This window comes from Limulus polyphemus, unplaced genomic scaffold (genome assembly GCF_000517525.1).
Source record: "Limulus polyphemus unplaced genomic scaffold, Limulus_polyphemus-2.1.2 Scaffold1284, whole genome shotgun sequence".
Classification (NCBI taxonomy): Eukaryota; Metazoa; Arthropoda; class Merostomata; order Xiphosura; family Limulidae; genus Limulus; species Limulus polyphemus.
The window spans coordinates 214,204-227,234 of NW_013666894.1; the positions used below are offsets into that span (position 1 = coordinate 214,204).

At 31.4% G+C, this 13,031-nt stretch overlaps 2 protein-coding genes across 2 annotated transcripts in view; one reads left to right on the plus strand and one right to left on the minus strand.

Moving 5' to 3' along the window:
• Positions 1–1,241: 1,241 nt before the first annotated feature.
• Positions 1,242–9,227, minus strand: LOC106462931 (myosin, essential light chain-like). The gene is made up of 6 exons (XM_013922899.2): positions 9,159–9,227; positions 8,871–8,898; positions 4,426–4,566; positions 3,527–3,694; positions 2,075–2,161; positions 1,242–1,550 (listed from the first exon to the last, which is right to left on the minus strand). The coding sequence occupies exons 1-6, from the start codon at positions 9,159–9,161 to the stop codon at positions 1,501–1,503; spliced, it is 477 nt and encodes a 158-aa protein (XP_013778353.1). The 5' UTR covers positions 9,162–9,227; the 3' UTR covers positions 1,242–1,500.
• A 72-nt stretch (positions 9,228–9,299) lies between these two features.
• LOC106462928 (N-chimaerin-like) overlaps positions 9,300–13,031 on the plus strand; it is a 40,358-nt gene continuing 36,626 nt past the window's right edge. The window contains exons 1-2 of the mRNA XM_022390328.1: positions 9,300–10,356; positions 10,979–11,102. The gene's annotated coding sequence lies outside the window, so the exon portion shown is untranslated. The remainder of the gene's footprint in view (positions 10,357–10,978; positions 11,103–13,031) is intronic.

A 13,031-nucleotide genomic window follows, 5' to 3' on the forward strand; every position in this document is an offset into this window, starting at 1 on the left:
GGTGGGACGTAAATTCGAACCCGTGACCCTCAGCTTGCGAGTTGAGCGCCCTAACTACCTGGCCATTCTTCGAGTAATTTAAATATTTGTATTCACTATTTATTTTTGTACTTCTGTTAATTTTATTTGTAATTTATTTCATTTTGATATCAAAATCATGTAATGTAAAGGGTTCATTTCGTATTTTGATTTCATGTCAAATAATTAATTCTATTTTGTTTTAAGTTTAATTTTTTATTAAAAAGGTCTTGTTTTGTATTATGATGTTTTTGCAAGATAAAGTACCAAGTTCTGTTTTCATCATTTTATTGAAATATAATTTTAGTGTTTTAGTAGTGTATTTTCATTAATGTTAAAAAGGTTCATCAAGATGTATCGTAGTGAATTTTACCTTAAGGTGCTGCATTATTTTATCTTCTAAGTAGTATTTTTCGTGAGTATATATATATATATACATATTTTCCCCTTTTGTAAATATACAAGTACTATTTTTAGAGTGCTTTTTAGTTTTTCCTTTGTGTATATTGCTAATTGTGTCATTATTTGTTGTATGTTAAAGTTTTTGGTTTGTAATATGTTAAAGGATATTTTTATGATGTGAGATTGTAATTTATATTATGATTATTGTCTCTATGCTAAAGGGTTGAATTTGAGTTTTCTTTTTTCCTATTCATTTTGTGCAAAAGTGCCATTTCATTTTATTGTTGTTGTTTTTTGTGACATATGATGCCTCCAATGAAAATATGGATTAATCATTGTTAAATAGTATTTTAATTTATATCATTAGACAGATCATTGTGAAAGAGTATGTTAGAATTATCATATTATAAGTGTATGATAAGATTTTGCGTATTGAACACTCCAAAGACCAAAATAAAAATATATAATTGAAAAGCCTATTTTGTGTTGTATTTCACCATTACCTTATATATATGACCAATATAATTTTTAGTAGTCCTAATAATATTATACACACACAATTAATCAGGGAGCATGAAATCTACGGTCTTTCATGCATCAAACATCTAGTGTTTGTAAGTTATTTCCGGTTACTTTCAATAACCGGATTTGTTAGTGTTATATTGTTAAGTTTCAATTTTTGTTATGGTACGTTTTATTATAAAGGTTATTTTGCATTTTTAGCCTAGTATGTGAATTTAACAATGATTAATAGACTAGTTATAACAACTATTCTTTTCGGACAGGCAGACCACAACAGCAAAATCACACGGCAAGTGGAATTTTTACGAGATTATAAATTTAAATTAAGTTTATTTCATGAAATTTTAAAGTACGCTTATTTGAAGTTCCTACAAGTTACAACCAAAATTAATAAGGAAAGCAAATTTATTAGGCAACTGTTCAGCGTTTCCAATTAACCAAGGAAATATATGAGACTGTAATAAATATACTTATATTCAACAGGAATATGAATTAAATAGAACGATCTTCTCGTCAAATTTAAGGCCTGATGCTAGAAATGTCATTTGCTGCTGCTCTTCACTGAGCTTCTTCAGGAAAGGGTCCCGCCATAACTGCCTTGACGAAAGCTAAAAGTACATTTAATAAAATAGACAGTTCTTCAACTACCATTAACTTAAATCTTTTTTTCTTTACATAAGTTATTTTCAACACATTAATTGGAAACTTTACATATTTTCTGATTTTTTTACGATGAAATTTGTTGCATAGTTCATTTATGTTATCATATACTTTTATATATTATTCAAGAATTATAGCATATATTTCTATTAAATAGCCGACAAATTTTAGATATAAATATATATTGTTTTGCAAAGTTAGACTATGTAGTTATTAATATATCATATTCGAACACTTACTTGAAGCAAAATTGATTAATTCAAGAAGGTACAATGGATTGGTATGAAGATCATAAGAAACGTTATTCTTCTTTCGATGTATTTCAACTGAATGTATATATATATTCTTAAATAACAAAGTGACAATTTTTAATCCCTGGTTTAAAGTATAGAATACGTTTATTAAGAAGCTATGTAATGGATACTAATTAAAGTACTTTCGACGTGATATGGTGATTGTACTAAAAACTTACGTTCATATTTAATGAAACCATCCTCGTCTTCTGTGCCAGCACAACACTTCACAATTTCATCAACCTCAGGATCTGAAAGCCTCTCACCTGTAATAAGAATTTAGTATGTAGCGAAATAAAAGGAGAAAAAAGAGAGAGAGAGTATGACTCCGCCTTTAAAATTGACGCTTGGTATGCTTATTGGCACAAAAAAACATATTTTATGTGAGCATCTTAAAACTTTGCATGCAAATGGCAGGCTCAAACATTTCTAACGCGGGTAATATACGTGACTGATAGTTTATTCGAGTTTACTCAAACGGCTTTGGAAAAAGTTATAATCAAAATAAAAAAATCCGTTACGAAAGAGAGAGAGTCTGAGATTTGAAATTGACAATATTTTCACTTACAGTTGTGGCAAGTTTGTTCCTCAAAACATGCTTACTTAGCAAAAATATAAATACCCCTATCATGAACATTCGAAAGCTGCTGGTTCGAGGAATTTTAGATTTCATCGGCTAAGTTAAATCAATTGAAAAAAATGCCGCCCAAGGAAGTGTGAAGTGTTGCATACATCATTGAGTATACGTGTGTGTGTATTCTCAGCTAAATTTAGCACTTCGATTTTCTTCATCCTTGGATTGTATAAGAAATATATATACTTATATTATCTTTGAAACATTAAGTAACAACGTTAAAACTATTACCATTTAAGAACACTATTTTCAACAAATACCAGTCCTCAGCCGATCAGCTATATATAGATCTACTCGGATTACAGACATATGCATGAATATAATATATTCAAAGTGACATCCTGCACACTTCAATGGGCCTAAACTGTAGACCCTACGGTTCAGGGTTCAGAGTCAAATTCCACTTTTCAGTCAGACCGTTAGACAAGAGTAGTCGAACAGTTGACGATAGGTGCTGTTTACTAACTCCCTTTCCACTAGTTTATCAGTTCGAAATTATGGACAGCTATACACAGATAGTCTTTGTGTTGTTTTGCGCGTAAATTCTAAACAAATAAACTAACCCACTTTCAATAAATTGATACATAAAGCTCTATTGGATTAACATTCTCCAACACAAGCCAAGCTGGACTGATGACACCACCCGAAACTGTGGTTCTCAGTTTGTCATGCTATGGGTTTTGTTTTACCTAATGTTGGCTAGTAAACATTAATGATATTAGATTTGTTTCATGGTTTGTGTGTGTGTGTGAGGGGGGGGGGATCTGAACATTTTTTGCACATCTCAGTAATGAAAAATATCACACAGGTTTTATACAAAAAGGGAAAACTTAAGTGAATGTAATAAATTACGTTTTGCGATTTTATTGGTATATAAATTGAAAAAGAGATAAGCTATTAAATATATGTTTGAATATCTACTTATGTTTGGATGGTTAGATTAACAAACATAAATAGACTGGTTTCAATTAATAAAGAGTATTGGAAACTGGTATACCTAGTGAAAGAAGTACATGAGCCAGCTCAGCTGCTAACATGGTACCATTTTCTGATTTATCATAAACTTTCAGACCTTCCATGAAGTCCGCATGTGTTCCTTGTTCCTTCTCCTTCCTCACCTGACTGTAGATTGGTAAGAATTCGTCAAAAGTGAGCATCTTTTCTCCTGAAATTAGATAGGTTATAAACTTCAATTTCTGCGCTCTATATAATTATTCAAGACCAATTTTACTTGTGTCTACTAAGAAGAAAAACGCGCGCACACAGGTTTGCTTAATTTAATGCATGGATATTTTCAATATAAGGTAATATAAAAAGTTAAAACGTTTTTCTATAACTCAAGTATAAAATAGAGTAATTTGAATCCTAAGAACTAGCTTTGATAATTTTAAACATCTCAAAATATTTATTGTGATATTAGGGTGAATTGTGTTTGTGAATTTTTCTTCTTCTCAGTAAATACAACAAATTATATAAAAGTTTAAAACAGTGTTTGCTTGCAGTTAGCACAAAGTTACACTAAGAGATATATGTTCTCTGCCCACCACGGGTATCGAAGCCCTGTTTCTAGTGTTGTAACTCCGCAGATATGCTGATGGATGGCGTTTAAAACCGATATACAGAAAATTGTTGTAATGTTTAAATTGTCTCCAAGCTACTTCTCAAATGAAACAGAGCCGAAATGTGTTAACTTTTGGGTGTATCTATAATATTACAAAATATAACTTTTTAAAGAACGTTATTATTCCATCTTGTAAAAAGTATCAGTGTACATCTATAACTTACTTACAAAAAACGTGTATTACCTGTACCATAATTCATTTACTGTATTTGAGAAGCAAAATAATCATGAAAAAATTCAAGTTCGGTTACCCCAAATTAGTCAGGTATTCTTACCTTTCTTTTTTGTGCCACCATTTTTGGTGATTGTCGCGATAGTTGGGCGAGTGTCCAGCGACCGAAGTAAATCTCCAAGATCTTTACAGTCTATCTTACCCTGTCCTTCGAAATCATAGATTTCAAAATGATCTCGGGCTTCTACAATAATAATAATAAAAAAGATGCCGTTTTAAACACGTGACCTTTCTCTATGAGTTTACTCTGATTAAATTAGAACACTATTTCTAAATATGTATAGCGTTAATATATTTCCATTAGGTAACTGATTGTTGATTTATAAGATTTTTCAATTTCACTGAATTACCTTAATTTAGTTGTCTTAAACTCTAAAGGAAACAAATGATTATTTTTAGTCGTGAAGAGAATTTGACGGTACCAGCTAACAATGAATACGATGTAGTTTCTATTAACCGCATACATAATTCATTACTCTATGGAAATATTATATATGTTGTGTGAGAAAAAACAAGCTTTCTAATAGTAACATTAAAATTGCTTTTAGCGTCTTATACTTCCAATCAAGAGAACTGGTTTGTCGTTAGGCTAGACGTGGCCTCGTGGTTAGCGTGCCAGGCTGCGGATCAAAGGCTTCAAGGCTTGAGATGTGATCCTTCATTATTCTACGGAAATATTATATATGTTGTGTGAGAAAAAACAAGCTTTCTAATAGTAACATTAAAATTGCTTTTAGCGTCTTATACTTCCAATCAAGAGAACTGGTTTGTCGTTAGGCTAGACGTGGCCTAGTGGTTAGCGTGCCAGGCTGCGGATCAAAGGCTTCAAGGCTTGAGATGTGATCCCGCTGAACACGCTCCTCACTTCCAACCGCAGATACATTATAGCCATGTCAGTCAATCCAGCTATTTGATTAAGACATGGCCTGATCACTTTTTCATGGCATGTAATAGCTACAACTCATGTATTAAAACTTGCTTCTTTTAATTCCATACGTTACGTTGTATGCAGGCAGTATTTGTAGTTAAAATTCCGTCAAAAATATAGTCAAAATATCTTATGATCTTATCTTATCTTACGTTCACATTTTATGTGAATTTATTTGTTCATTTGTAATTAAGCACAAAGCTACAGAATGGGCTATCTGTGCTCTGCCCACCACGGGTATCGAAACCCGTATTCTAGCGTTGTAAGTCCGCAGACATGCCGCTGTGCTACTGGGGGCTTTTATGTGAAGATTAGCTTCACATTAAAGTGTAAGCTTCCCAAACAACGTTTTAGTGTATGTATACATCAACCTATCTACATTATTGAATAAATTTAATGTAACCAGATGAATTAAAATTCTGTGTAAATCGGTGAAAATGTATGTTTGCCCAAACTAAAGCACTTGTTTCTTTCTAAAGAAAAAGCTAAAATAAAGGCAGGTATTTTATTTTATTAAATTAAGATGTTATCCGGCGTCCAACTACTACAAACATTTGGGTAATCACAAGAAGAAATCTAAAGTATGGCATTATTTGCATCACTAGTAAACTGAACATATTCAAGTTAGCTTAGAATTTTTACGATGTTTATATTAAGAAAACTAAAAGTTTAGAAATAGGATAACTCGGCGAAGTAGCATCAAACTTGGAAATACGCAGAGCAGACACCACGGAACATACGCTAGCACCAAAAAAGGTGGCGAAAACGAAGAGAGCGCTAAAACTATTTATAGAAAGAAAGAAATGGAAAAACTCACTTCGAAGAGTTTCTAGAGTGAGGAAGCAGCGACAGCTAAACCAGACAAGAAAACTGGCGTTTGCCTCTATTGTTTCGTCAGGCTACATTCTAGTGAAACACGTCAAATAGACTAAAAATAACGAAACAAAACAAGATTGGCGGGAACAGCAGTGCTAATGCTTTCCATGACTTAGAATGCTTACTTTTACTTCCATGAATAAACGCTATTTATAGAAGAAGAAAAAACTGTTATCTAGCCAAGCTACATTATGTTACAGTTATCTTTCCTATCCAAAGGAAAGAACTCTACCTCTTGCTTCATTAGGAAAAGCAAAGAACTCTAATTCAATTTCTTTAGCCTTTTTTTTTCTTTTTTAAACTTAAGCTTTAGAAACAATATGATTTGAGTTTACAAAGTGCAGTTAAATATTCTGTATCTCTGGAATAAAACTTTAAGAACGACTAAAGATATAATTAAAGAACTTAAGACAACAACTCATTGTTATTACATTTCATGATGTCACGTTCATCCCAGTGTAGCATTATGTCGAGCCTGGCATGGCCTGGTGGTTAGGGCGTTCGACTTCCAGTATGTGGGTCGTGAAATCTAAACCCATTGCCGAATATATTCACCCTTTAAGCCGTGGGGCATTATAATATAACAGCCATTATCAGTAAAGGTTATGCTAGTAAAGGTTAGCGCAAAAGATGGTGGTGGGTGGTGTTGACTAGCTGCTTCCTATCAAGTCTATCACTCCAAAATTAGGAACGGCTACCGCAGATAGCCCTAGAATAGTTTTTTGCGAAGTTCAACAAACAAACAAGCATTGCATAGATATGTTTTGTGTTTAATCCTGTTCAGTCACGTGTAACAGTTTCAAACTCATACTAAAATCGAACCTGAGAGTTTGAAATTTGACTTTTGATGATAAATACAAGGAAAACTATATTTTCAAAAATAGTTATAATTCAGTAACTGTGAATAAATATATTCAGTTCTTGGTATGTTAGAATAAAATGGGATGCTGAAAACAAACAGCAGGTTATTGCGTTCTCATAGTAATTGCATGTAATACAGAAGCAAAATAGGGAAGTATTGGGAAAAATTATATTAACAAACCAAAAGTATGCTTTAAATCAAACTAAGTGTACGTTGCTAAAAAAAAAAAACAGTTAAACAATGTAATCGGAAAGAAGAGTATATATTTATTGATTTGGTTCAAACAGACAAAAATGTGCAGACACTTTAATTTCACGAAAACAACACAACAGATAAAGTACCAATACCATTGTATCGAACATTCACTTCACTGCTTCACAAATAAACTAAATTAGTAAATGATGCCTTTCTGTATATTGTGTAATTTTAGTCGTAAATCAAATGGGCACTATTAAAATGATAATAATTGCGTACTAGAGGTTGGTTGCATAGATATCAAATTTAATGTTGGAATAAGAATAGTAGTAGTAGAAATATTTTGCACAGAATAGGCCCAAGCACTAAGAAAATATAAATATGTTATATTAATTGTGGTAAACAAGAGCTGAGAGAAAGATTTCACTCAAAATAATAGTCATATAATTATTATAGTCTATGCCATTGGTTTTGATATGCTACAAATAAAAAAACGCACTGAATTTACTACAACTGACAAAAAATATCAATATCTACAATCACTCTAACGTAACTGCAACACTTAAGGAAGTATAATTATAAAGATATTTTTTATGTCATGTGCAACGAATTATAATTATATCCATTCTTTAACATTCAATGCTGAAGCTGTGGAATCACGTCAAAGTGACTGGACATAGAGAAATTTAGTCCATTACAGCCAACTATTTATCAGTTAAGCAATATGAATATTATTGTCAAATTACATTACATTTTGTTAACTCTAAAGACCAATGATTCTGAGGTTTATAACGCGAAAGTACTGCTGACGAGAATAATTTATAAATGATTGGCTTATGGTAAATTATAATTGAAATTTGATATAAAATTTCTTTCTTTCTTGTACATTGATTGGTCAGCTGTACAGATTTAAAATTCAAGGTTCGAATCCACGTAGTGGACAGAGTGCAGATGGACCATTGTGCAGCCCCTGCCCTAAATAAAAACAATCGTATTTTTTTCGGCAACGACACTTTTCAATTACCAGGGCTGTACCGTGGATAGTGCAAGAGGTGCACCGATCGTCTGATTCACTAACATTGCAGACGACTGGGTTAGGGGAGAGGGCATTTAATTTGAATGCTGCACAGAACGCCATCAAACATCGGTACGGCACTGTCTATTACCAATGCTGTAGACTAGAGAACGAACACATTTTTATATTTTATCAAAGGTACGAATACAAACATAAGTAAAATGTGACATAAAAATTTCAGTCATTTCTGCAAATATTTTAGCTCTAGTTTTTTATAAATAATAGAGCAATAAAAAAACAGCTAATTAAAACACTATGAAAACAATAGTGTTTTTTTTAAATTTACAACAAAAATACTTGGGACTAAGAACGACCTAAACAACAATATTAAATTGAGCAAGTTTTTCAGTATTTTGAGGTTATAAATTAATTGTTATTAGATGTTCTATGTATATATTCTTACGGAATCGTATTGTAAATGTACTGCGAATTAAAAGTATCTTATTTAAGATATGTAATTATGTAATTCAATATGTTAGATTCAGTGTTATTAAAAATGAAAACTTTTCTAAAATTTAGAACTCATAGGAAGAATTTCAAGAGAATACTTACTCTCTATTTCTACCGGCTTTAAATCTGTCTGAAAAAAGAAATGAATCAAAAAATTTTAGCACATTTTTTTTCAACTAAATGAAACCCGTAAAAACACTGTAATACAATGTGATAATGTTTTTTGTTAGCTTTTTTACGTTAAATTAGACTTTTGTTATTGTTAAATCAGTGCTTTTGAGTAGCAACACTACTGAAAATAATTGATGTAATTAAAATACTATCAATTTCTTTATATATATATATATATACTACTAGTATATATGTTAAGTAAAGTTAGATCGAACTTACCATTGTAGCTTCCGTAGGTTTAAGTGTAATCACAAACGTACTCTCTTTGTCACTGGACCTCGACTCACTAAATAACTTAGATCTTAATGCCCCTCTTTCCCTTTGAAGGTTTGTTACACCAGATGTCGCTGTTGAGTTATCCTGATTTTCTTACTCTATATAGTGTTTTATATCATGTTTATATTTCACTTTTATGTCATAAATAACTTATAAAATATGTAGTATATAATTTATTTAAATAAAGAATGTATTATTAAAAGTGATATGAATAAAAAATAATTAGCTGAATTATGTTGCTAACGAGATTAGGTGCTGTTCCGACTGCATGAAAGCGTTGATGATTAGTTTTACGCAAGATAGGCTTCGTATAAGTGCGTAATACTATGTCTAAGTCATAATAGGCCTAACAGTAACACAATACTGGGTTGTTTTTGTATGCAACTTGCAAGTATTATTTCAAGCCAGTATCTACAGTTAAAATAACTTTGCCAGTTCGAAAGTAGGCAGTAATTTTGGTAATAACGATATAGGACTGAAGCTGATATTAACCCCGGGTTGTGTGCCTTTATACTTATAGCTTATAAAGTTATATCGTTAAATTATGATATTTACAAAGTAACGTTTGAACTTCAATTCAATTCGTTTGGGCTGTTTATGAATCTGACTCAAGGCTGGCTGAGTTGGACACAAGCGTTCGTAGAGGCAAAGTTTCCGCGAATATTTCTAATCTAACTCTTAATATCGTTGTTATCTTAGTTATAACTTGTATTGCTTGCCTTAAAATTAAATTAATGCTTACTTATGTTAATATTATTACTATTAGTACTACTGCATACTGAAGCTTTATTGTAAACAATGTAATGAAGTAACAACTTTTAGTTTTAATAAATACTAGTTCATTTGTGACAAGTTACCATATTTGTCAGTGTTACTGTTAACACTAATGGTAATAATAGTTAAGTGTTACACAGTAAAACTAAACCTTATGATAACTAAGCAAAAGTACCCATCCCAAATGATGGGAAAAGTGTAAGCTAATCTATCAATTTAAATTATTTCATGGACTTTAACAAGATTAATTGTGTTACACTCTTGGTTTCACTCAGAGCCAAAGCTCTGAGCTACTTATACCAACCAACACGAAAAGTAATTGTTGAGCATTTCAGTCATGCTATGAGCCACTCAACAATATCATATGGTAAATCTATATTTTTATTCTTTAAGTTACATCACATTTTGAAATGTGAATGATAGTGTATTTAATTCCTAACAATTTAATGTAGAATATCCTGCTTGCAAAATAAAATTTGGCATCAACATTATTCACACCAGTTCTCCCATCATTTCAAAAGTGAATGTTGAGTATTGGCTATGCATAGCTTTTCAAATGGGATAAAGACAAATGCTTGGACAAACACTATGGTTTGCAATATATGTAAGACTCGTATAATAATTTAGGAATGAAAATGCTATAAAATAAAATTTAAATATTTTATAAATCCCTAAGGCACTAAAACCTCACAAAATTATAAATATAAAGTGAATGAATCATACTTTTGCTACTACAGTAGAGTACCAGTTCACAAGATAATAGATGTCACACACACATTATCAGTGAATTATGTACAGGTACTTGTATTTCTGGTAATAGTTTATTTTTATTAATAATGAAGACTGGATGTGTTACTAATCTAAGATGTATATCGTATAGGGTCTGAAATAAGCATTTATAATACTCATTCAATGAAAGTAGACCTATGCAATTTTAAATTGATGGCTTTAATGCTAAGTAAGTTATGCTATTTATATTGACTGTTTAGGAAAATTTCCTGAGATGCTCCATTACTGAAGAGGTGGTTTCATGTAACCCTTTAATAGTGACTTTCACATGGTAAACTTCAGATGCTAAAGAATGGGAAGGAGAAAACATTAAAACTTCAGCAGGTATGCACCTTTAAATGAAAATGTGACTAAAGTATAGTAACAAAGGTATCTTGCTAAAATGGCAGCTTGATTTACTTTGTAATACCTTGAAGTGAAATTGAACTTTTAGAGATATAAACTGAGGATCCTGTTTCTGTTGCACTCATAAATCTTTTACTTTTACTACCCCTCATTCATGAGGAAAAAGTTTTCTGCTGTTATGATTATTTAGCTGATATTAAATTGTACAATTATACCAAAAATACCCAAGATTTGTTTCTTTCCTTTTTTTGGTTAGAGAAAATTGTATTCGCTTTAATATGTTGAGCACCAAAATTATAAGTATCATCATGATTAATACATATTTCATATACTGGCCATTTACTACTATGTTATAAATTCTACTTGTGACAAAATGGCTCTGCAGTGAAAAGCTATTTGATTGTGTTTTATTTCATTTTCAAGGAATAACAAATAGGAGTGATATGATACATCAGGCTCATCATATGATATGTTTTATGATACACAAAATCTCCTCCACATCTCTGTTTAAATAACTCTAAAATAATTGTCACTTTTTAGATCAACACAGCCATTTCAACAAAAACATTTATTTACCATCAGAGAATGTGTCACTTGCTTGTATTTAAACCAGTTATACCCCCTTCTCCCCACCTCTCCAAAAAGGTTAAGATATCATAATTTTACATAAGTTTTTTAGCTTACTAGACCCAGCTGTAAGGACCAAACATCAAAACTGGTTCTTCACTCATCTAGGCAAAAATTTTAAATATGTAACAAAAACTAAGCAAGATAATGTTCTTCAGAAAAGCGAACATGTTTAGCTTCAACTGATCTCTGTTCAGTTACAGACCCAACATAGAAAGGAACTAAAAGTATTTTTTTATACATCCAGGGGAAAAAGAAACTAAGCAATATGTAAAAAGCAATCACCTAATTAACCAAATGTTTGTTTAAAAAATCAAAATGTCCACATTTTTTATAACTTTAAGGTGTGATCTTTGTAACGTAACAATGTTACTTGCTGTTGAAAACATCCGCTTACTAGGTAACGAAGTAGCAGAGACATACAAATGTGTCATATTCACTTTTGCAGGGCATGGACAAGTAGTTTGGTTAATTATCTACCAGTTTAGAGGGTTGTTGTTTAGTGAAATACAGTGCTTGGATTTGTATCATGTATTTTCTTTTCCCACTTTGCAGGATGAGAATTTGTAACATAAATGCCACCAAAAGGAGATCTTCGAGTGTAGTCTTTTTTTCTTTTTTTTATAAAGGGGGGGGGGGGTCCATCACATCCTCTGGTTCTGGCTTTACAACTGATGGTTCTGAATGGCCTTGGTCGGAATACTTTGTAAGAGCAGTTTTGATGGCTGTCTTTTCAAGCAACTGATAATCAAGTATCTTGGGACTGACATTTTTCATTTCCTTCTCTAGCCTGTTCGTGGCTCTGGAAGTACACTGGTCCACACGTGTATTATTTTCTAGTGAGGACACATTGTTCAGTGCTTGAAGTTCTATGGGCACATTTTGTAAAAAAGTTACTTTCTCAAAATAAATGTAAATTATTAAAGTACTGAAAACTAAAGAAAATGACTAAATACATTTCATTAACAAACTTTCAGTTTTAAACGTCATGTCAAAAATATGTGATGGTATACAAATTTATTAGAATAACTTACTTGAGTTAAAATACATGTTTTCATAGTCTGTAGAATACTAAATGAAATTTCCCAATTAAAAACCATTTCAGTATTTATTTCATTTAGCCTAACATATAGAGCTAATAGATTGAAATTATTATGTTCAGGCTATATTATAGTGTGTGTGTGTGTGTATATATATATATATATATATATATAAATATATAGTAATTACTATAATTATATATTCTAGTTATATTAAACGAAAAATAAAATACCAAGATAA

Excerpts from the sequence above, each read along its gene's own strand:
- LOC106462931 (XM_013922899.2), bottom strand. Across the intron at positions 4,567-8,870 it reads AAAGCCGGTAGAAATAGAGA|AAGCCCGAGATCATTTTGAA; the intron begins GTAAGTATTCTC and ends TTATTATTGTAG. Across the intron at positions 1,551-2,074 it reads TGGTTTCATTAAATATGAAC|CTTTCGTCAAGGCAGTTATG; the intron begins GTAAGTTTTTAG and ends ATGTACTTTTAG.